This window comes from Dreissena polymorpha, chromosome 2 (genome assembly GCF_020536995.1).
Source record: "Dreissena polymorpha isolate Duluth1 chromosome 2, UMN_Dpol_1.0, whole genome shotgun sequence".
In the NCBI taxonomy this organism is placed as follows: Eukaryota; Metazoa; Mollusca; class Bivalvia; order Myida; family Dreissenidae; genus Dreissena; species Dreissena polymorpha.
The window spans coordinates 37,859,206-37,883,922 of record NC_068356.1 but is presented as its reverse complement, the minus strand read 5'-3'; the positions used below and the strand labels follow the sequence as shown (position 1 = coordinate 37,883,922).

The 24,717-nt window shown below is 37.9% G+C and overlaps 2 protein-coding genes across 4 annotated transcripts in view; one reads left to right on the top strand and one right to left on the bottom strand.

Moving 5' to 3' along the window:
* Window positions 1-4,114: 4,114 nt before the first annotated feature.
* Window positions 4,115-7,611, top strand: LOC127869666 (dexamethasone-induced Ras-related protein 1-like). Its single transcript, XM_052412324.1, has 3 exons — window positions 4,115-4,185; window positions 5,263-5,474; window positions 6,259-7,611. The coding sequence occupies exons 1-3, from the start codon at window positions 4,115-4,117 to the stop codon at window positions 6,777-6,779; spliced, it is 804 nt and encodes a 267-aa protein (XP_052268284.1). The 3' UTR covers window positions 6,780-7,611.
* Window positions 7,612-8,179: 568 nt separating this feature from the next.
* Window positions 8,180-24,717, bottom strand: part of LOC127866654 (glutamate-rich WD repeat-containing protein 1-like) — a 29,922-nt gene continuing 13,384 nt past the window's right edge. For all 3 annotated transcript variants that reach the window (XM_052407365.1, XM_052407363.1, XM_052407364.1), the window contains exons 2-7: window positions 19,503-19,663; window positions 17,964-18,089; window positions 15,807-16,017; window positions 12,083-12,222; window positions 9,610-9,807; window positions 8,180-8,551 (exon numbers count right to left, since the gene is read on the bottom strand). In XM_052407365.1, coding sequence (XP_052263325.1) covers window positions 8,240-8,551; window positions 9,610-9,807; window positions 12,083-12,222; window positions 15,807-16,017; window positions 17,964-18,089; window positions 19,503-19,663 — 1,148 coding nt within the window. In that variant the 3' untranslated portion in view covers window positions 8,180-8,239. The remainder of the gene's footprint in view (window positions 8,552-9,609; window positions 9,808-12,082; window positions 12,223-15,806; window positions 16,018-17,963; window positions 18,090-19,502; window positions 19,664-24,717) is intronic.

Here is a 24,717-nt window from a genome sequence, read left to right as displayed (position 1 = left end):
AAAGATTTCAGGCCGTTGCATACTTTTAATTGAACAGTTCATGTCTGCATTTGCCTTAAACTGTAATTTTATTTATTATGAAGTTTCTTAATCAAGTATCCTTAAAAAAATAGCGGATTAAGAGCGTTTACTGGTATGCCTGTGACATCACAAAAGATTACAAGATAAGTATTGATGCAAAACATCAAAGGGCGTCGGGAATTTCAGTGTAAAAGGCACTCAAAGAAGTTACATGGAACGATTTTGTTTCTACTGTAAATATTAATATATTGGCCGATTATTTAAACAAAATAGAAAAAAAATACTTGTATAACCATTATCTATGATGTTGTGTTATAACCCCCAAATAACCATTATCTATGATTTTGTGTTGTAACTCCCAAATAATTCATAGTTCATTTTATTTACATTGGTTTCCTTTTTCTACTGGTATCCGTGTGCAGTTTTCATTAATGGAACAGAACTGTGTAGGTTTTAAAAAATCTGCTTCATCCTTTAAGCGTAATTTTATATTTTTCTCAAATTCAAGGGGAGATGATTCTGAACTTATTCTTAAGCTGCTCATTTACGATAGGGGTTGAGTACTCATTGATATGAAAACACTGTAAAAGTTTGAAAAAAAAATGAACTTTGGTTGTTGCTATAAGGAACATTGAGTTTTTAATTGCTAACTTTATTTCTCGAAATATTGTACGAAATATTCGTTGACTTTGAGTGGTAATGGGCTTTTAAAGCCCTTTTTTTGTTTAATTATCTAAATACGTACCTTTTCTAACTTTATTTCAAAGTCAGGATATTGAATTTTGTCTAAGATATCTCTATAACATAAATATGAGGATAAACAGTGCACACACATCTCAACCTGTGCTTGAAGACACGCTCTTTATAAATTTGAATGGGTTGTGTTCATTTCAAACTTGCGATATTAAAAGCTATAACATAATTTGAAAACTGAGTTGCGTCTAAGATTGTGCAATAGCGAACAACTTCAGTGCCTTCAGCGCTTTGATTTTAAGAGCGCGAGATAGATTGTTGTCAAGTTTCACGCATGAAAAGCGTGCTTATTGCAAAAGACCAGGTGCTGTAACTAAATATTACGGAATACCGTTAGGACCATCTTGGTTACACATTAAAATCCAGAGGGCGACAATGCGATAGTGCGATAGTACGATGGCGACAATGCGATAGTACGATGGCGACAATGCGATAGTACGATGACGACAATGCGACAATACGATGGCGACAGTGCGATAGTACGATGTCGACAATGCGATAGTGATATCGTACGGTCGCCATCGTATCATCGCATTGTAGCCATCGTTCTATCGCGTTATAGTACTGTCGTCATCGTAGTATCGCATTTTCGCAATTGTACTATCGAACTGTCGCAATCGTATTGTCGCACTGTCGTCATCGTTTTGTCGCCATCGTACCATCGCATTGTCGCCAACGTACTATCGCACTGTCGCCATCGTATTATCGCACTGTCGTCATCGTATTATCGCACTATCGCATTGTCGCCATCGTACTATCGCACTGTCGCCATCGTATTGTCGCACTGTCGTCATCGTATCATCGCATTGTCGCCATCGTACTATCGCGTTATCGTACTGTCGTCATCGTATTATCGCATTTTCATCATCGTACTATCGCACTGTCGCCTACGGAATACCGTTAGGGCCATCGTGGTTACACATTAAAATCCAGAGGGCGATAGTACTACTATCGCGTTGTCGCATTGTCGCCATCGTACTTTCGCGTTGTTGCATTGTCGCCATTGTACTATCGCATTGTCGCCACCGTATTGTCGCACTGTCGTCATCGTATTATCGCACTATCGCATTATCGTCATCGTACTCTCGCACTGTCACCATCGTATTGTCGCACTGTCGTCATCGTATTATCGCATTATCGCTATTGTACTTTCCCATGGTCGACTATCGCCTTCCGGTACACAAACTATTCTTATAGCAGGAACAAAATGGATGACTTTATAAAGATGTACTTTGAAAGAGGTTACAATTATAATTAAATAAGACTAAAACCCGATCTGTCACAAACTATATGACGAACTGTAAAGTATTTTTTAAAGTGATTCCATCTAGGAAAAACTACGATGTGCGGAAGGCGATAGACGACAATGCGACAGTACGATGACCACAATGCGACAGTGCGACAATACGATTGCGACAGTGCGATAGTACGATGGCGAAAATGCGATAATACGACGACGACAGTACGATAACGCGATATTACGATGGCGACGATATGACTATTGCATTGTCGCCATCGTTCTATCGTGTTATCGTACTAACGTCATCGCATTGTCGCCCTCGTACTATCACACCTTGGCCATCGTATTGTCGCACTGTCGCATTGTCGTCATCGTACTATCGCGTTGTCGCATTGTCGCCATCGTACTATCGCATTGTCGCCCTCTGGATTTTAATGTGTAACCACGATTGCCCTAATGGTATTCCGTAGTCGCCATCGTATTGTCGCACTGTCGTCATCGTACTATCGCATTGTCGCCATCGTACTATCGCACTATCGCCCTATAACGATATTCCGTAAAATATAGACGTGCACCTCAGTACATGTAGTGTTTTATGATCAACAATTTAGAATAAATGTATACGATTAGAAAGTATTTTCCCAATGAAATTATAGAAAAGAATACGCCAATTTACATGTACGAGAACACATTGCAGTAAATGTTCGTAAAAAATATTGGTGACGGGGGTGGGGGAGATACACGCGTGAATGCCAGTACATAAAAATGAATAAAAATCAAAATGACATATGGAAATAAATTAAGAAGCGTTTAATTTCAGGCGAAAAATATTTTAAAAAATAATGCGGTTTGATTGAAAATTTAAATCAATTTATTCGATTCCCGTAAAGTCAAGTTTGTTTTGTCGCTGCTGCTGTTTGCAAGTACGACTACTAATTCTGTTTTAGAGGCTTTTTTGCATTCATCTACTAGTTCTTCTTGAAGAAACATACATTCGAAACAAACAATGTATTCGATTCCTGTAAAGTCAAGTTTGTTTTGTCGCTGCTGTTGTTTGCAAGTACGTCTACTAATTGACTTTTAGAGGCTTTTTACCGGCCCGTGTTTATGATAAATATTTTCGCTGTATGTGGTAACACAAAACGCTCGTAAAAGCAACGTACACTCGTTAAGCGTACTAATTGATATGTTTCACGGGTATTCTAAGCTTTATATTTGGAAGACTAAACGATAATGTAACAAAAGCCGCAAACAAAAATAAATAGCTACACATTGTATTCTCTACGATAAACGGATGGCACAGGATGTACACGTAAGATATACATAAATGATTCGATTAACAAAAACAAATCATCTGCGCAATTTTCATTAGAAGTGTTCACAACATTGTTCTATAGCCATTTACGGACAACTAACCATTCCCTTGTTGATAATAATTATCAACGGACCGAAATAATTTTCTAACTCAGCATTTCGCGAGAAATATGTTTGTATAAACGTGATCAATCTGTGACATTCTCAGCACTACTGTTAAACGAACCGTATGTATTACGTGACATACCAGTGACATTCTCAGCACTACTGTTAAACGAACCGTATGTATTACGTGACATACCAGAAGAAAGAACAATCGCAGAATACAGCGGATTTATAAAGATCTACATTATTGACCATAGAACACGTGCGCGATGTTAAAGTACACGTGCAACACTATTAGCGGGCTTTTGTTGTTGTTGTTGTAAAACTAACAATAATTACGGCGATTCATCGCATAATTTTCGATGTTTTACGCATCAATATGAATCTATCAATAATGGCGTAGGCGATCAGGCTGTAACTATAGTAACGCTCGATATTGAGACTAGGCTATATAAGGTAAATGCGAGATTAGGCTATATAAGGTAACCGTAGTCATTCCATCATTAATCAAGTCCTCAAACAGTTTAGTTTTAGGCGTCCTCAGCACTATTACATCCGAACAGCTTAGATGTAAGTGTAACCGCTTCATCCAGATTTACAACAAGGAGGCTGTATTTTGGTAACCATCGCAGGAGATTTCCGTGTGTCGTGTCAACGCACAGGTTTCCTTGAATAAACGGCATGTCTCTCCTGGATCGCGGGGCATCGGCGCCAGAGGAAAACTGCCGACGACTGGTGGTCCTGGGTTCAAGGTACGTGTACAATATTTATTGGTTTGCAAAGTTGATTTATGGACATTAAACCTGCGTCGTGCGAAAATGTGCTTTAATACATATCCAAACAGAGAAGCTCCAGATATGCCTCTGCATCCGTATGCTCTGACGAGGAGTCATAACGTCCGCATAACGAGACCCCGAAACATTGAGTGACTTTTTAGCGGGCAGGGTAGCTCTTGACCAGGCGGCGTAAATGCGAAAACTGGTCTTGAGCAACGCTAGCCGCATATGACACGATATATGAGCCGTTCTCTGTGAAAAAGGGGTTTAATGCATGTGCGTAAAGTGTGCGGACTGCACAGGCTAATCTTGGACGGCACTTTCCACTTTTATGATATTTTTCGTTTCAAGAGTCTTTTCATAGCAAAAATCAAGTTTAGGCACATGCATTTAACCCCCTTTTCACAGAGCGCGGCTTATATATTGTATGAATACAAGTCAAGGTTTGAAAATTGGGAATTGTTTTACACATTTAATGTCATACACATTTAAGATAGACGTATAATTACTCACCTGTTATACCTGGTTACTGTAATACTACACTTATACATACTTATGAAGAGTAATTAACGGCTTGAACAATCATATGTGCACTCCGTGTCATTTTGATTCCATTAGAGTCGTGTTCTGCGAAAACTGGACGTAATGCAGTCCGCAAAGGCTAATCTGGGACGACACTTTCCGCTTTTATGACATTTCTCGTAAATATGAAGTCACTTCTTAGCAAAAATCCAATTTAGGCGGAAAGTGTCGTCCCAGATTAGCCTGTGCGGACTGCACAGGCTAATCTGGGACGACACTTAACGCACATGCATTATGCCCAGTTTTCTCAGAACACGACTCATTGGATATGAAGCTGTTTAAATCTGCATTGTGTAGAATTTACATGCAAATGATCGAAACTGTTCGCCACTTGAATCGGTTAAACGTGTACCGATATGGCTGAATACCTTTAAATACGGACAATAATCCAACTAAACATACACACAAAATTACAGTTATGGTTTAGAATTAGATCAGCGATTGTTTCAATTACTTGGCAATTTTGTAAAAAAACAAACTCATTCAATTTGTCAGCAACGTTGGCAAGACGTCAATCATAGTGAGATTCCTTGAGAACACATTCGTGGACACGCACACGCCCACCATCGAGGACTTCCACCGGAAGGTGTACAAGATTCGCGGCGAGGCATACCGCCTGGATATCCTGGACACCGCCGGCATACACCCCTTCCCGGCCATCAGGCGCCTCTCCTATGCCACGGGTAGGTACTAGGGTAAGGTAGACACACTCAACACGCAACTTTCATTTATAAATAAACGGTTATGACGAATATTCAAAAACGTGAATATTAGGCCTATGAAGAATTTACGTCAAATCCCCCCAGTTTTAACCGCAAAAAAACATTCAATATATTTTACTTAAAAAGTTAAAAAAAAGGGTCTCTCGAACGTTGTCGCCGTGTTGGTACCAAACAAAACCTAGTTAACTGTTTAAAACTGTATGGAACAAAAATATATTAGACCATACAGACTATACGGTATTAACTATACCGGTTTCTGTTGTGATGCAAAGCACGTGTGCATTTAATCGACTTACAATACCGCCGATGCATTTAAAACGGCTTAAACTAGATACCGGGTGTTGACGTAGTTACTGCGGCATATATCAATCAAACGTTTGAAGTATGTGAATATAGTTCCTAGCCAAATTTAAACCAAATACAGCTCAAAGAAAACGGGCTTTTAAAATGTTCGTGTTGTTCTGTCAGTCTTATTACCAGCCTGGCCTCATGCTGACCAAAATTGGCTGCAATAATCTTTTAATAGTGCGTATTTCTCAGATCAAACAACATCTTCCTGTAGCGGAATAACGTGGAAATATACAGTAGTCGTGGTCAAATGTTACACTCTGCAATAAAACACGCACATGAATGCAAAGGTAACTACAACAAAATATCGATAAGGCATCGTTCACCTCAAAGGTTATGCTGACGACAAAAACTTGTCCAGCTCTACCCAGTTAAACCCAGAATGTATATATTTTAGGTGACATATTCATAATCGTGTACGACTTAACAAGCCGCCATTCCTTCAACGAGTGTCAGGACATCCTCGAGCAGTTGTACGCCAGCAAACAAGGTGCAGACGACGTTCTCAGTCCAGTCCCGGTGGTTCTGGTCGGAAATAAACTGGACCGAGAAAATGCGAGAACTGTGTCTTTCTCGGAGGTAAAAGGACTCTGTGAGGGTTCGAATCCTTTAATTGATTGTTTTGAAGTGTCGGCAAAGTTCAATTCAAACCTAGAAAAAATCTTCATACGGCTTTTCGAAATGGCAAAGTTGCCCGTGGAAATGAGCCCGTCCATGCACCGAAAGGTTACGCCATCATATACGGGGAACAACAAGCCACGTCGCTTCAACATTGGCCGGAAGGTCAGTGAGGCGTGTGGCGTTCTGCAAATGAACGCTAGGCGACCGAGCGTAGCTACGGATCTCATGGTTGCTAAGAACAGAGGCAGTGTTAAACGGTCTGATAGCAAGGAGACTCGGAGGTGCACCATACAGTGACCAAATCATCACTGCAAAGGTCACTACTTTCAGTACTCCTATAAATGTGAGGTCGATATACATCGATTCCTATAAATATGAGGTCGATATCGGTAGATTACGTCAAAATATTAGGACAGTAATCGGTATGTGTTTAATTATTTGGATAACACTTTCAGCTTCTGTGCTTTACATGCGTAAAATAATAAATGTTGGTACAACGGAAAAATGAGCCGAGATTGTTGTCTGGTTTGTGTTTCACGTGTTGGCTTAACAGTAGATCTAGATATACATCTATTTCTGTATATTTTTGTTTCGGGTACGACTTTACTTCGATTAGTGCTTGGTGACCAAAAACACGTACGTGTTGACCTAGGCACGAGCTAATTTAGGTACAAGTTAACCGGCACCCGTTTGTAGAATCCTTAAAGATTTGGTGTTTTCTGTTTTGATTGTTTAACAATACAAGATTTTAGGTTATGGAGGTTTCGTTTTCCGTATATGTCAACGCTCTATAACAATGAAAGTCATGTGAGCCGTTTGTGTCTGGGCTCAATAAGTGAGTAAAAGCCTTGTCGTCGGTTCTTGTCAATACTGGTTTCCCGTTTGTGGTAATGCTCTATAACTTATGAAGCAGTTTTATTTTTATTTTATGTTTGTCAATGCTTTAAAATGATGGAACAGTTTTGCTTTGTTTAAGGTTTGTGTCAATTGTTTACAACAGAAAGTTGTAGATTTCCACTTGTTATTTTGTCTCGAGAACATGTTAGTTATACCACAAAAATACCTTGTTGAATATATCTATGTTAATGTTTACAGTTGTATTGTTATTACATTAAATAATTCAAACGGACTGATGTTTTCAATAAAATGGTGTATAAGGATATTATGCTTCAAACCCATATTTTGACACTATCAAAAAGATTCAAAACACTATCAGCAAGCTCTTAGTAAAGAAGTATTTTCTGCTAAAAATGTGGAAAGTATGAAAACGGTATGAACAAGAACCGTCGCAGTAGGGCCTGAAAAACTACCTACATGCCACTTTGTCAGAGGGCGTAGTAGTTTAGTTTAAAGCACTGGTTTCACAACAAATACCTATTACGTTTCATCTTGATGCCACATATTATCGTCAAGATATGCACTGGACAATAATTCAGCATGAAGCAGGGGTAAAGGTTTTCTGCACTGCACCTTTACAGTTTAAAGTTGATTACTGCATTTGTAACTTCTTTGGGATTTGGGTTGGCAAGTTTTCGAGATATGATGCAATTTAAATTTTGGACCAGTGTTCTCTCTAAACCTCTGTTTACATTGAAAGAAAAACAGAAGTTTGGCATGTTAATACTTTTCATAATACATGTATGCATTCATTAATCACATACAATAACAAACATAATTTTCAGTTAATCCAATTCATCCAAATTTTCTCATTTTATTCATTGCAAAAGAAATTACAAAAACGACTTTCACTAGCAATCTCACACACTGATAGTCCGAAACACATTAAAGCCACTGTGCGCCGTACTGAGGACCACTCCAGGCAACTGTCGGTGCCAATGGATCTCCTTAATGTCAGTCTGACCTTGATGAATGAACAGCAGCTGGGCGGGGACCTCTGGCTCCCCCTGGGAGGGGGCGGGGATCTCAAGGTCACGCTCCACCCCCAGGTCCCATAGGGACACCTGGTCGTCTGAGCCCGCAGCCGCAAACACGGAACTGTCTGTCGGGTGCCACTCCACTGAGGTGATTGGGGCTGTGTGGTGCTTGAATATCGCAGCCGCTTTACCATGCTGAAAATAGGATGCGTTAACAATGGAGTACCAAACTGAGCTTATGTCACTCACACATTATAGCCAATTTTTGAGTAAAAAATATACTTCCTTTAAACAAAAAATACCATATAAGCGGAGAGTGACATTCCTGCGTAGCCTGTGGGGACTGCACAGGCTAATCAGGGATGACACTTTACGCACATGCATTATTCCCTGTCTTCCCAGAACGCGACTTATTTAACAGCAGATATTGACATACATGTATTTTCAACAGATTTGTTAAGACATTATTAAGAATAAGTTTTTCATTTCTTGGATGGTATTTAATGTGTTGTTAGGGTCTGTCTGTGTTAAACCCAATACCTAAACTATTTATAACAGGGATAATAAAATGCTAAATAAGTAAATATCAACCTATATCAGCCCTGTTCTCACATTATAAAGGCAGACAAGTCTCATCAAAGGGATAAAGAAAGGTCCACTAGTTTCCTGATTCATACAAGTTTCATTGGATATTCTCAGATATTGAGCTCCTGCTTTATCTGTTAATATTTTCAATTGGACCAGCAAGAACATGCACTTAAGAAATAGTCCTCAAAGGAGTTTGGAGAACCCTAGAGAAGTCATAATACCAATGGCTATAAATGATTTTGTTTCTATGTACATTAGAATTTACAGTTATGATAAGTAACCCTATATTCTAATATTTTACTTGAGAGTTTCAACTCTGTCAATATGAAACTAATAACATCAACAAGACCTGTTACTGAGCTCAAAATTTACCAGTTTAGGACATTAAGGGGCTGGAGTTTGTTTGGCCACTGCTCTTCTCTTGTTCAAGCCACTACAGTAAGTTATCACTTTCTTAACCAGATGCAAAGTGAAAATGGCAATATGCGAACTTCTTAAAACCAGAAAAGGTTTTAAGCTGTTTGCTGCTCATCAGTATCTTACGGTTGGAAATGAAGCCTTTAAAACTTCTAATAAGAAAGGTCTATAATTTAATTAGATTATTTTTATGGGACTACAAATGCGTAAAAATGCAAGTGTAAGTGGTAAAGGGTTATAGAGCGTACCTGGAACTGCCGGAGATCCCAGATCTTGAGGACCCCATCGTCTCCCCCTGACAGCAGGAAGGGCTCATTCCGGTTCCAGTGTATCACGTTAACATCCCTCTCATGGGCCCCCTCTGTGGTGAGCATGCAGGCCTTGGTGGGGGCAGCCCGGCTGTCCCAGATACGTATGCTGCGATCCACAGAACAGGAGGCAAACACCTTCAATAAATTTAATCTGATCCTGATAATTTCATTGGAATGTTAACAGTTTTCATCAATTTGGGAATGTGAGGGCGTTCCCTTGGATTGGGTAAAATCTTGGCGTTTTAACTAAAATTAAGAAATTGCTGCTGTTTTTGTTTTGCTAAGAAATGCTTTAAAATTGAGAATACCAGTGTTTTCAATATTATATATAATAATGTTCAACTCAAAGAGCTGGGCGGGAGTTGAACTCAATGTTGAGATCTAACAAGAGCTGTCTCCATAGGATGACATATGCCCCCAAAAAACGCTTTGATAGAAGTTATGAGCATTTTTCAAAACCTAAACGCAGATTTCAAAACCTAAACGCGGTACCTAAGTTCAAGGTCAAGGGGGTCCAAATTTGTGTGCGTAAGGATAGGCCTTGTCCATATACACATGCATACCAAATATGAAGGTTACATCTGAAGCGACATAGAAGTTATTAGAATTTTTCGAAACCTAACCGCAAAGTGTGATGGACAGACAGACCTTCAGACAGTGCGATCACTATATGCCCTCCTTCGGGGGCATAACAATTAATAAATTATTTTGTGAATGGGAAACCTTCAATTGGGAATTTTTAGGACCCATTTTGAACAAGAGCTGTCAAAAGACAGCACGCTCGACTTTTCGAGTGCTTGACAGTATAACGTAAGCCATAATGGGGAAATTGTTATATTCAATAAGGTCAAGGTAATATAGTCATATTCTAACTGGAAGAAGACCATAATTGAAACAAATTGATCGTTTTAAAGAAGTGGTACATTATAGACAATTCTGAGTTCAGGTATATTTTCACAATCTATTGAACATTTGTAAAGACATAAAAAAAACTAATAAGATTATATTTCAAGTTTGATAGCAATAGCTTGGGTGGGATGGTTGGACAGTCTTTCAAAAATAAAATAATAAAAATCAATCTTTGTGGGTTTTTTTAACCATGTTTCAAAGAAAAATATTCTTTTTGTCTGGGAGGGGGTGGAAAGGAGGAATAATATGGGTGTGTGGTCATTTATTTGATGACATTTCAAAAATGAAATGAGACTCAAGGTCATTCAAAAGTCAAGGTCAAATTCAACTTGCCAGGTACAGTACCCTCATGATAGTAAGAAAGTATTTGAAGTTTGAAAGCAATAGTATTGATACTTTAGAAGTCAAGTGCACATAAACACAAAATTTAACAAAATATTCAAAGTAACTAAGTCAAAAAAGGGCCATAATTCCGTTAAAATACCAACAAGAGTTATGCAACTTGTCCTGTACAGTCCCCTTATGATATTTGCTGAAAGCAATAGCTATGATACTTAATGAGTAAAATGGACCAAAACACAAAACTTAACAAAATTTTCAGTTTTCTAAGTATCAAAGGGGCCATAATTCTGTCAAAATGCCAGTCAGAGTTACATAACTTTGCCTGCACAGTCCCCGTATGATAGTTAGTAAGTGTTGCAAGCATGAAAGCAATAGCTTTGATACTTTAGGAATAAAGTGGACCTAAACACAAAACTTAACCAAATTTTCAATTTTCTTAGTATAAAAAGGGGCATAACTCTAATAATAATGCTGACAGAGTTATGCACCTTAACCTACACAATTGCCTTGTTGCCTTAAAGAAGTATTCCAAGTTTGATCTTTGATAGTGTTAAAGTTATTTAACTTAATAAAAAACTTAAACCAACGCCGACGCCGAGGCGAGTAGAATAGCTCTCATTTTTCTTCGCAAAGTCTAGCTAAAAAGGGGAATAACTCTAAAAATAATGCTGACAGAGTTATGCACCTTGACCTACACATTTGTCTTGTTGCCATAAAGAAGTATTCCAGTTTGAGTTAATTAAGTTTGATAGTGTTAAAGTTATTTGACTTTATAAAAAACTTTAACCAATGGCGACGTCGGGGCGAGTAGTATAGCTCTCATTTTTCTTTGAAAAGTCGAGCTAAAAAATGTATACTTTTTTCCAATCGAGATGGTGCCATTTACCGGCCCCAAATCAAAAACAAAACAAAACACACTGGTTAATGTAACAGTTTTATTTCAATGTGGGATATAAGATATACATGAATATGGAATGCCTTTTGTAACTGTATTTTTATTTTTTTTTAATTTTAACACAATTGTTGTTTAATTGTACTGATCAAGTATTTTAAAACCCTTCTATATGTATACTATATATGTATACTTTTTTAAAATAAATTACATTCAGATTTTTTTTTTTTTATCAGAACAGTGCTTATGCTAGTGCACTCTACTTACATTGTCTTCGTTGGGAGACCACTGTATGTCCTCGACGGAGGAAGTGTGAGCTGCAAATGGCCGCTGGTCCACCTGCCAGCCCCCCTCCCCTGGCCGCCACAGGTGGATGTTCTTGTTACAATCACCAGTCAGCAGCTTGCCTGATGTTTCAAGTAACAAAATAATTGAGTCGCGCTCTTAGAAACGTGTCTTAATGCATTTGCATAAAGTATTGCCCCAGATTAGCCTGCGCAGTTTGCACAGACTAATCAGGGACAACACTTTCCAATTAGACTGGATTTTCGTTTAGAAAATACTTTCTTTATAAAAAAATCAATAAAAGCAAAGCATTGTCCTTGATAAGCGTGTATGGACTCGTAGGTTTTCCTCAATTGGGAAAGTATCTTTAACGGGTACTTTATAGAGAAGGATAAAAAATCGCTGCAGGCTTATCTGGGACAACACTTTACACACATGCATTAAGCCTCCTTTTCACAGCGTGAGGTTCAAGTCTATTTTTTTTCAGAAAAGCACATTACAATTTCATTGAAATCTAATTTTTGTGTCATTTTTTTTTACTTTGAACATTAATAATGCTTTCAAACATGGTATAATGAGATGTTACATAATACACTTGACAAACATTATTTTATAGATTTGTTTTACCATCTAAACTGTTTTGATTGTAAACAATCAATGTTGGAGTTAAACCGGTGACAAAAAGTTTTTTGCGATTATCAACAAAACATCCTTACTTAGCAAAACAGCACGTACCTGCATTTAATTGTTAGACTGCCTAGATTCTTATTATTTGCTTACTAAGTCTGCTTAAAACAAGAGGGCCAAGATGGCCCTAGTTCGCTCACCTGAGAGGAGTCGGTTCATTCAATCTTTACCAAATGTCAAACTTGACCTAGATATTGTCCAGACAAACATCCTGGTCAAGTTTCATCATTATTTCATCTGCGAGTCATGATCAATATACCTATGAAGTTTCATGATCCCAGGCGTAAGCATTCTTGAGTTATCATCCAGAAACCATTTTTCTAAGTTGAGTCACCATGACCTTGACAGCCATTGTGTGTATATGTTATTTGGCACTGTGACCTTGACCTTTGACCTAGTGACCTGGTAATCAATAGGGGTCATCTGCGAGTCATGATCAATATACCTATGAAGTTTCATGAACCTAGGCATAAGCGTTCTTGAGTTATCATCCAGAAACCATTTTACTATTTCAGGTCACCGTGACCTTTGACCTAGTGACCTGAAAATTATAGGGGTCATCTGCGAGTCATGATCATTGTACCTATGAAGTTTCATGATCCTAGGCATAAGCGTTCTTGAGTTATCATCCAGAAACCATTTTACTATTTCAGGTCACCCCGACCTTGACCTTTGACCTAGTGACCTAAAAATCAATAGGTGTCATCTGCGAGTCATGATCAATGTACCTATGAAGTTTCATGATCCTAGGCATAAGCGCTCTTGAGTTATCATCTGGAAACCAATTTACTATTTCGGGTCACCGTGACCTTGACCTAGTGAACTGAAAATCAATAGGGGTCATCTACGAGTCATGATCAATGTACCTAGGAAGTTTCATTTTCCTAGGCCTAAGCGTTCTTGAGTTATCATCCGGAAACCATTTACTATTTTGGGTCATCCTGACCTTGACCTTTGACCTAGTGACCTGAAAATCAATAGGGGTCATCTACGAGTTATGATCAATGTACCTATGAAGTTTCATGATCCTAGGCCAAAGCGTTCTTGAGTTATCATCCGGAAACCATTTTACTATTTTGGGTCATCGTGACCTTGACCTTTCACCTAGTGACCTGAAAATCAATAGGGGTTATCTGCGAGTCATGATCAATGCAGCTATAAAGTTTGATGATCCTAAGCAAAAGTGTTCCTGAGTTATCATCCGGAAACCATTTTACTGCTTTGGGTCACCATGACCTTGACCTTTGACCTAGTGACCTAAAAATCAATAGGTGTCATCTGCGAGTCATGATCAATGTACCTATGAAGTTTCATGATCCTTGGCATAAGCGCTCTTGAGTTATCATCCGGAAACCATATGGTGGACGGACGGACCGACATGAGCAAAACAATATACCTCCTCTTCTTCGAAAGGGGGGGGGGGCACAATGAGAAAACTGCCCCCCTCCCAGCAGCTATGTTATTCAACTGACCGGAACCATTTTTGAACTCAACTCTTGTATCAAGAAAACAAATGTTCTGAGCAAGTTTCATGTAAATTGGGCCAAAAATGTGACTTCTACTGTGTTGACATGTTTTCACTATATACATATAGAGAAAAATGCCCCGCCCACTGGCAGCCACGTTTTTTCACCGATCCCGACCATTTTCAAACTCCTCCGAGATATCAATAAAACTAATGTTTTGACCAACTTTCATGATGATTGGGCAAAAATTGTGCCTTCTAGAGTGTTTACAAGGTTTCTCTATAGCCAAATAGGAAAAACTGCCACTATATACATATAGAGAGAAATGCCCCGCCCACTGGCGGCCATGTTTTTTCACCGATCTCGACCATTTTCGAATTCGTCCGAGACATCAATGAACCAATGTTTTGACCAACTTTCATGATGATTGGGCAAAAATTGTGACTTCAAGAGTGTTTACAAGGTTTCTCAATAGCCAAATAAGGAAAACTGCCCCGCACACTAGCGGCCATGTTTTTTAACTGATCGGAACCACTTTTGAACTCAACCAAGATATCATTAAGACAAACATTTTGACAAAGTAACATTAAGATTGAACATAAAATGTGACTTCTACAGTGTTTACAAGGTTTTTTCTTTTTTTTTACCTAGTGACCTAGTTTTTGACCCGGCACAACCCAGTTTCGAACTCGGCCGAGATTTTATTGGGGCAAAGCTTTTGACCAAGTTTCATGAAGAAGGGACAAGAAATGTGACCACTAGAGTGTTTACGAGCAAATGTTTACGGACTGACGGACATACGACGGACAAAGACCGGTCAGAAAAGCTCACCTGAGCAATCAGGTGAGCTAAAAAGAAGGTACTTTTCAATTTTGCTGAAAAACTGTGTTTAGCAAGTTCTATAAAATGTTTGTTTTCTGTGCATGCTCACAGACAGAACAGACAGATGATTTCACCACAAACATAAAGTTAAAATATTCACATACTCAAAACCAGTTTGAATAATTGTGTCTTGTTCTGTGAAAGCTGGTCATAATGCATGTGCGTAAAGTGTCGTCCCAGATTAGCCTGTGCAGTCCGCACAGACTAATCAGGGACGACACTTTCCACTTTAATGGTATTTTTAGTTTCAAGGAAGTCCCTACCGAAAATCAAGCTTAGGCGGAAAGGGTCGTCCCTGATTAGCCTGTGCGGACTGCACAGGCTAATCTGGGACGATACTTTACGCACATGTATTATGCCCAGTTTTATCAGAACAAGACACAATTAAAAGCTGTGCATATGAGCCTCATTCTGAGAAAACTGGGCTTAACCAAGTTAATGCATGTGCGTTAACAGTCATCCCTAATCGGGGACAACAATTTCCGCTTTAATAGAATGTTATTGTTTTAAGGAAGTCTCTTTTAAACTAAAATCCAGTTTAGGCAGATTGTATTGTCCCTGATAAGCCTGTGCATATCGCACAGGCTTATCTGGGAAGAATTTTTACACATATGCATTTAGCCCAGTTTTCTCAGAATCTAGGCTCATATTGTCAACTAGAAGCCTCATACCTGGTGATGTAGTGGACCAGTCCAGGGCAAATCCCTCCACCTGGTGGCCAGTGAATGTATACAGAGCGGGGGCTGACTCCTCATTCTTCACATAGCTTGTCATCACGGTGGGGTCATTCAGGGCCGCTACGGGGCGGCTCAGGTCCCATACATGCACCTTACCTTTGTCAGACCATGTGGCTGCTATATGTCTGTCATTGAGTTTGGTAACCTGCAATATAAATTTGTCATGATTAGGGATCTCTTGTTAAAGCCTCTATAACGTTCAAAATCAACGAAAATTTCGTAAGGTATTTCGTAAAATAAAGTTAACACCTAAACAATCAGTGTTCCTTATAGCAATAGCCACAATTTCAACGCTAGATGTGATATGATAACAAAGATTTTTGTAGATACAAAATGCTCGTTTTTATTTATTTGTGACACAATTAATTCCATTTTAATTTCCAGCGAATATATCTATTCATACAACACAAGAACACTAAAATGGTTCCATGTTAGTATTCATGTGTCGTATGAATAGATATCATTGCGGGAAAATAAAATGGAATTAAATATGCCAAACAATTATACAAACGAGCATTTTGTATCTACAAACATCTATTTTTACCAGACCACATCTGGCGTTGATATTTTGGCAATAAGGTACATTGGTTTTTAATTGTTTTAATAACTTTATTTTACAAAATATTGTACAAAACTTTCTTTGATTTTGAGTAGTAATGGAGCTTTAATACTCTACGCCACAGGGGTATAAAATGTCACAAGCCAGCTTTTGACCAATGCCATCAGATGAGCTTGATTCAACTAATTGATTCTGACCAGCCGAGTGCATTTTCCATGTTTAAAATCATTGTGATTGAGTCTTCAGGAAGCAAAACCTGATCAAGACTGATTTGAGGAATTGTTTGAGTGTTAAAAATCTTGAAAATTTAATGAAAATCTCAATTGAAAAGAAAGGAAAGTTGTGAAGGTGTTGACAAATGGTGGGCTGGTAAGAAACAGTACAGAATGCATCTATTGATGAACTAATATAAGATGTGTCATGCAATCATGGTATTTGCCGATATGTGGCCTGCGTAGATCAAGATCAGCCTGTGCAATCATGAAGTCTGGTCAGGAACTTCACTATCCGCTGTAGAGTCACACAAGGTTTCATCGTCTCTTTCACTGGCTGGTCTCGAGATACGCTGGCAACACATGGCTTCAGACCCATTTTCGCACAACACGGCTAATATGATGATGTAATCATGTTGTGATGTTGTACTGTACATACATGTAATTAACTAATTATGTACATAGCAGGCTTTGTTCGCAATACATGTGCTGAACGAAATTTGCTCCAATGTTACAAGCCACTAATCTGTATTTTTTTTTATATAATGATAAACAGCAGATATTATGCTGAATTTTATCATGTGCAATGTAATTAAAATGTTTGTAATGTTTTGTTGCTGTTTTTGTGTGAATAAAATAACCTCCATGTATTTGATATGATTGTACTGATGTGGGCAATTACATGAAAATTGTGCTGAACCTATCACATAAAAACATATACTTTGTTTATGATATCTACTTAAAGCTGACAATGTTTCATGCATAGTTGATTGTCCTGATTAACTATATTGACAACTATTTGATACATAATAATACATGACATGCATTGTCATGATTTAAGAAAATACAAAAATGTATATGTTTATATTCCAGTACCAGCTTTTGCAAGCCAACTAACAAAAACTGGTTGCCTCAAGAAATGTTGGTCCAGTGTGAGCTCTAGCGCTGAAAGAACATGTACGGGCAACTGTGGTAAACATTTAACAGTAAATCTCTTAACTGTGTCAGTTTACTGGTGTATGTTCATGGTATTTTGTTAGGGCTCATTCTACCAAATTTATTACCCTCATCTGTGTTCTGTGAAAAGAGGACTTAATGGATGCACATAAAGTGTCATCCCAGATTAGCTTTTGATGTCTTAACAGGCACTATAATTTGCGCCTAAACTGGATTTAAATTAAGAAGAAACTTCCTTTATATGAAAAATACCATAAAAGCGAAAGTGCAGTCCCTGATAAGCCTTAGCAGACTGCACAGGCTAATATGGGACCACACTTTATGCATATGCATTAGGTCCAGTTTTCCTACAATGCTGCTCACCCTGATCCTGTTGACAGCTCCACTGCTGTGGTTGATGACTGCGGTCTCCAGCTCAGGCTTCTCATCCTCATCCTCACTCTCACTGCTCTCAGACTCAGACTCTGAGTCCTCATTCTTCGTTGACGCCTGTGGAAAAACAACATGGTTGATGAACACTCTCAACACACGACTCCGTCTTCTCTTCCTCAGTTGACAATATCCAGAGAGAAGCACTTTGCAAAGCCACATTAACACACTCAATACAGTCCAACCCCTACTTCCGGTCACCCCTCATTGCCGGTCGCCCCGTGTAGGCGGCCGGTCTGTGCCGCGACCGTCGATAAACACTATATAATGCACCCCTCTTTAGCGGTAACCCCGTTTCTCCAGCCAGCGGCCAGCAATTTTGCATCCCAAATGTTAAATTCCCCCCATATGAGTGGTCACGCGCAAGTAAGTCAGTCAGTCATTTATAAAATAAATGTTTTTATAATATTATGCATGAAAAGCACGATTACCAGTAGGATTACACCTGGTTGCTATTATCATTCTCTTAAGTAACTGGCCATGATTTTATCGTGGAGGAGATCACTGTCGGGACCAATTTGTGCGGTAGGTATTACAAAGACATTAAACTGCAATAAACCAATTAAATTATCGATTGATTGATAGTGACACGGGAGTTATTCACGCAAAACTGATTAACAACTGTTCCCATCTTATGTGCATTGGGGCCATACAACGCGCATTCTGTAAACAACGAATCATGCGAATGATTCTTTTTCATTGACTTGATTCTGATGAGGATGATATTTATGATGATGATTAGAAAGATGAATATAATATTTTTTTGAATGGAAATGTTGTTTAATAGCTGACTTTAGAAAGGAAGAAATAAAATTATTTTAAGTCTATACATTGTTTAGTACATGAACACATATTTACCATTTTGTTTATACAAAAAATTGAACAGTTGGCCATGCATTCATGAACTCTTAGACTCCCTATGACCCAACCTCCTCTTAAAAGGCCACCCCGCTTAAGCAGCCAGTTTGGCCGTTTCCCTTGACTGGCTGCTTAAGAGGGGTTGGACTGTATACATAAACTCCATTATATTCTCTCAGACTCTAACTACACCTCCACTGTGGTGCATGTTTGGTCTAATACGTTAGATTGCTACATCAACACTCTCAGTACACAACCCTACTGACCAATACTCATCAAGTAGAAGTCTGTGGAAGTACCGGTAGTCATGCTACAATGCACTCTTACAAAAAGCACATCGTGGGTAAACTGGCTGCTTGACCAACTACACATTCATAAAAATGGAAACTTAATGCCGATTAGCATGACCATCTTTCATTCAATTCATTTCTTTTCATAAAATATTTTCTTATCAAAATAAGACTACTAAAAACAATCTGACATGAGTTGATATTTTAGCATCTTTGTGTTCCTGTTTTGGAGAAAATACAAACAAAATTTGAAAGCATACAATCGTCATACAATAAATGACACAAGGAAATAACATATTATAAAATAAACATAAAACATAACTACCTTGCTGTTTTTATTTAAGTTGCTCATCTTCATCACGATCACATGATTACTTTTACCCCTTTGAGACTGTGTGCCTGCCGCAATGAAGCATGTCAAGGGGTACTTCTCTCTGTTCTCACCAAGGTTATCTGGGATCACATCAAAGCTGAGGCAAGGAGCACCTGAAATTATATTTACAGAGATAATCATCTACTAATACTTAAACATATCAGAAACAGAATATAAATATAAAATATGTTTATATTTATATATAATAAATTTATATAAATATAAAATGACTTAATGCTGTTCTGTGCTAGTTTCCTGCAGTTTTGTTCCTACATAAATTCATGTAAAAAAGGCAAATTATTCAATCTACAAGTCTTCATCAAAAGTATGAATATTAATTCCAGGCCAACATTCAACTTACGGTTAGGACTATGAGGGAAACAAAACTTGCTCTAATCTTAAGAGATCTGCCGTACCAGACCAGACTAAAAGAACTTAAACTACCAACACTAGCACACAGAAGACTTCGATAGGATATGATTCAGACAATTAAGCTAGTGAAGGGTTCTTGACGATTACCCTGTTGAATTTTTTTTGCTTCTTCAAAATATATCAGAAGAGGACACTCCTTGAAACTTGAAAAACCAAGATGTGCACTTTCATTTACACTCAACCAATTCTTCTACCGAGTAACTAATGTATGGAACAGTTTGTCCCAGCATGCAGTGATAATTTTAAAAATCAAAAGTATGAGTCCCAGGGACTCATAGGGTTTAAATCTATGGGTCCCAGAGAAAAAGTATGGGTCCCATCTATGAGCAGAAGACAAACATAGTGGATCAGGGAATTTCAACATTTTAATGACATCACATGGCTATCTAGTCGCAATTAAACAGGAAACTTTAAAAGGCAACTCAACAGTTGTATAACTAGATTATTTTCAAGACTTGAACAGGAAACTTTAAAAGGATACTCAACAGTTTTATGACTTGATCACTCCATTATCCATACATCATGTATATAGTAATAGGAAATTATCGTTAACCAATCGGATTAAGCGTTATTTACGTAGCGGGAAAACGTTTGCGCTGTGTTTTTTATTTCAGAAAACAACACCGTATAATCTTGTAGACTGAAGAGGCCGCTCTTGGAACAAAAAAAGGAGTCGTTAACAGCTGATATGAACGGGTAGCAACAGATTTTTAAAAAACAAAATAAAATGTCTGAATAAAATATGCAAAACTGTCTTTGTCTTTGTTTGTACACTTCTACATTGAAAGCTTACGTTGGGCTGTTGACCACATAACGGATAGCTGGTAAAGGGAGGTGTCAACAAGGTTTTTCGCGGATAGCGGTAGGTGTGAACAGGGACTTCTGGTTGTTTTCCAGTTTGGTCTAGATTTTTAGGCTTCCATTGTACATCACATTTACGCGTGCGACAAACAATAACCCCACTTGACCATTATAAAAGATGAGCAGTTTTACGTCAATATTGACATATCTCAACAACTGTACAGGGCTCTCGAAACGCTTAATCAAACATATTTGTACGCATAAATTTGAAAATGACGCCTATTTGAAACCAATTGAGAGTCCCCAGGGGGCATGTTTTTGAATAACTGGGTTCTTCAAGTCAATCCATTAGCAAACAAAACCTGTAAAGCTACCTTCTATTTAAACTCAAGCCAACACAATTTATTTCCTCACACCTGTTTAAAATCAAATTAATCAAGTGCAGTAATGTTTCTAAATTGTCTGATAGTTTTCCCCACATCCCATCCTCTAGGGTCTAGGGAGCTAAGCCCTGATGCTTTATCTGACAGTATGAGCATGCTTCCAGTAATTGCAGGATAATGATAACGTTTTGTTTACAAAAAAAGTAAATGTATATAAGTGGGGTGTGTATGTAAATATATTAAGCACTTTTATGCATACTTGCCTTAAACAAGTTGTTTATTTTATTTTTTTCAACATGATTTTTTATTTAAGTAACAATAAAGAGAACATAATAAAAGGGATTTCTAATGTACATTTTAAATTTGGGTTTTTAATAATAAACCAACAATAATATTATTTATTATTTAATATTAATTCTTTATTTAATTGGATTTTTTTGCTGAAAACTTGAAGACGTGTGCAATATTCATTGGGACTCCTATTTTTTTCTTTTGGACTCCTACTTTTTCCTTTTGGACTCCTACTTTTTCCAAATAAGGAGTCCAAGGACTCCTGTTTAAAAATCCTAGTGAGACCCCTGCTGTAGCCATAAAGATGCAGCGTAATTAACATTCAAAGTTTCTACTTTAAAACAAAGCACTACGAGTTTGTATTTATCATTCAAATTAAAAGCCCAGGCTTTCCCCGAGGAAGAATTACATTATTTCTTATTTTCGCATGTTTTACATAAAATGCACAAGGACTGTTCATTTGTTGCTAGAAAATTACAAAATTGACAGAAAAATATAATGCTATGCAACCCATGCTCCGTATCATAACAGTGTTTTTTTCACCATTTTGGGAATGGGGTCCCCTTTGAATTGGGAAAGTTCGCGGCGTTTGGACTAAAATTGGGAAATTAGTGTTTTTGTTGTTTTGCTTACAAATTCTTCAAAATTGAGGATACAAGTGTGTCCAGTATTATATATACTTAGTTTGATCTTATATGGATGGGAGATGAACAAAATATTGAGATCTAAAAGAAAAAAAAGATTTTTTTTATATTTTTCTTGGAAACCTTCCATTGGGAATTTTTAGCTCCCATTTGGGAATAATATATACTTTTTTCCATTGGGAATAGGTCCCTTTACCGAACCCGATTTTGAATGAAAAACAAACACGGCATAATGACGCTTCCTTTTTTTGCCTATTGTTGAATAAAAAATTAAGCTTTCCAATGACCCGGATTATTGATTGTGCAACAGTAAAATGGCGGCTTTTTCAGTCGATTTGCTAATTCTTTTTTTCTCCGTTTGCAAAATATATTTCAGTATCAAAATTTATACACATTTAGGATTGTGCGTCTGCGGGACGCATATATAGCAATTGTTGAGTCCCCTGCGATTTCTATGCGTCCAAGACACAGGACGCGGACCTAAAATTATCCCTGAACATGTTGTTGGTGCAGAAACCCTAAATAGTTTTAAAAAAGCTTAGATAAACACGGCAAGAGAAGAGGTTGTATGAGCTCTTAATGAAACATGTGCTGTTAAGTATCTAATTCTTAATAGAAAACTATTCTAAATACACACGTATCAGTCACAGGGATTTCAATAGACGCAGAATACTGCGTTTTGACGCGAGCAAATTAAAAATGACTCATTTTTGACACATCCCTTTTATCTGCTGTGCGTCATTTTGATGCATCGAAAATTCGACCCGTGCATCAGTCAGTTAACATATCGAGTTCCATGTTAATAAATTCTGCTGTGCTCCTATTTGAAATTAATGTTTCAGTATTTGAAACTCGGTCTATAATCGAGGGAATACCCCGGGCGTTGTTTATCTTATCTCATCTCTTCCAATACACATTTCACCGTCTAAATAGTGCGTGCGCACTAACTGGGTAATAAACAGCAGTGATTACGTGATAATTGATTGATCATCCGATAATTGCAGGTTTTTTTTGCAGACTTTGCAGACGGCATGGTTAAAGAAAGTCGGCAAAAGTAATTAAAGAACAAGAGGGCCATGATGGCCCTTAATCGCTCACCTGACTCATTAAGATCAGATGAAAACTATGACCTCTATTGTCTACACAATGTTTTTCTATGATTTGACCTAGTGACCTAGTTCCTGACTCTAGATGACCCAAATACAATCCCAATCCAGATTTCATCAAGATAAACATTCTGACCACAGTTCATAAATATTGGATGAAAACTGTGACCTCTATTGTCAACACAAGGTTTTTCTATTTATTTGACCTAGATTTTTACCCCAGATGACCCAAATACAATCCCACCCAGATTTCATCAAGAATTCTGACCAAATTTCATAAAGGTTGGATGAAAACTGTGATCTCTAATGTCTACAGAAGGTTGTTCTATTATGTGACCTAGTGACCTTGTTTTTGACCCCAGATGACCCAAATACAATCCCAAACCGGATTTCATCAAGATAAACATTTTGACCAAATTTCATCAAGATTGGATGCAAACTGTGACCTCTACTGTCTACACAAACAAATTGTTGACGGACGGACGCACGGACACACTCAGGCACGCACAACGGACATCACACGATCACATAAGCTCACCGTGTCACTTCATGACAGGTGACCTAAAAATATGTGTCGGAGATAAACATGAACAGTTGTGGTTAAAATCCCATAGAAACAAGGGCTGTTTGTAAAACATGCATGCCCCCCTATATGGGCTATAAGTTGTAGTAGCAGCCATTGTGTGAATACGTTTTTTGTCACTGTGAATGGTGGTGGTGGTGGTGGTGGTGTAGTAGTAGTAGTAATAGTAGTAGTAGTAGTAGTAGTAGTAGTAGTAGTAGTAGTAGTAGTAGTAGTAGTAATAGTAGTTGTAGTAGTAGTAGTAGTAGTAGTAGTAGTAGTAGTAGTAGTAGTAGTAGTAGAAGTAGTAGTAGAAGTAGAAGTAGTAGTAGAAGTAGTAGTAGTAGTAGTAGTAGTAGTAGTAGTGGTAGTAGTAGTAGTAGTAGTAGTAGTGGTAAAAGTAGTAGTAGTAGTGGCAGTAGTAGTAGAAGTAGTAATAGTAGACGTGGTGGTGGTGGTGGTGGTGGTGGTAGTGGTAGTAGTAGTAAGTAGTAGTAGTAGTAGTAGTAGTAGTAGTAGTAGTAGTAGTAGTAGTAGTAGTAGTGGTAGTAGTAGTAGAAGTAGTAGTAGTAGTAGTAGTAGTAGAAGTAGTAGTAGTAGTAGTAGTAGTAGTAGTAGTAGTAGTAGTAGTAGTAGTAGTAGTAGTAGCAGTAGCAGTAGCAGTAGCAGCATTACAAGACCAATACTTAAGAATGATCAAATGGGAAAAGGTAACATAGCACCAGCAGTAAATATGGGGCTCATTTACAGGTCAGATTTGGAATAAAAAGAACATGCATAAACCGTAGTTGTTTCCCTTGTTTGAACCATGCTAAATCCTTACAAGTTTGGAAAGAATTGGATGAAAATTTGGACTTTATTGCATAAACACCATTTTCTCAATTCAAGGGGAGGTAATTCTGTACTTCATGGACCAATAATGCTCATTTTTTGTAGGGTTCATGTCCT

What these genes read in the sequence shown, in the direction of transcription:
- LOC127869666 (XM_052412324.1), top strand. Translation starts at nt 4,115, where the DNA reads ATGTCTCTCCTGGATCGCGGGGCATCGGCGCCAGAGGAAAACTGCCGA. An exon ending in CTGGTGGTCCTGGGTTCAAG is followed by an intron (nt 4,186 to 5,262) that starts GTACGTGTACAA and finishes AATTTTGTAAAA; the next exon opens with AAACAAACTCATTCAATTTG. An exon ending in GCGCCTCTCCTATGCCACGG is followed by an intron (nt 5,475 to 6,258) that starts GTAGGTACTAGG and finishes TATATATTTTAG; the next exon opens with GTGACATATTCATAATCGTG.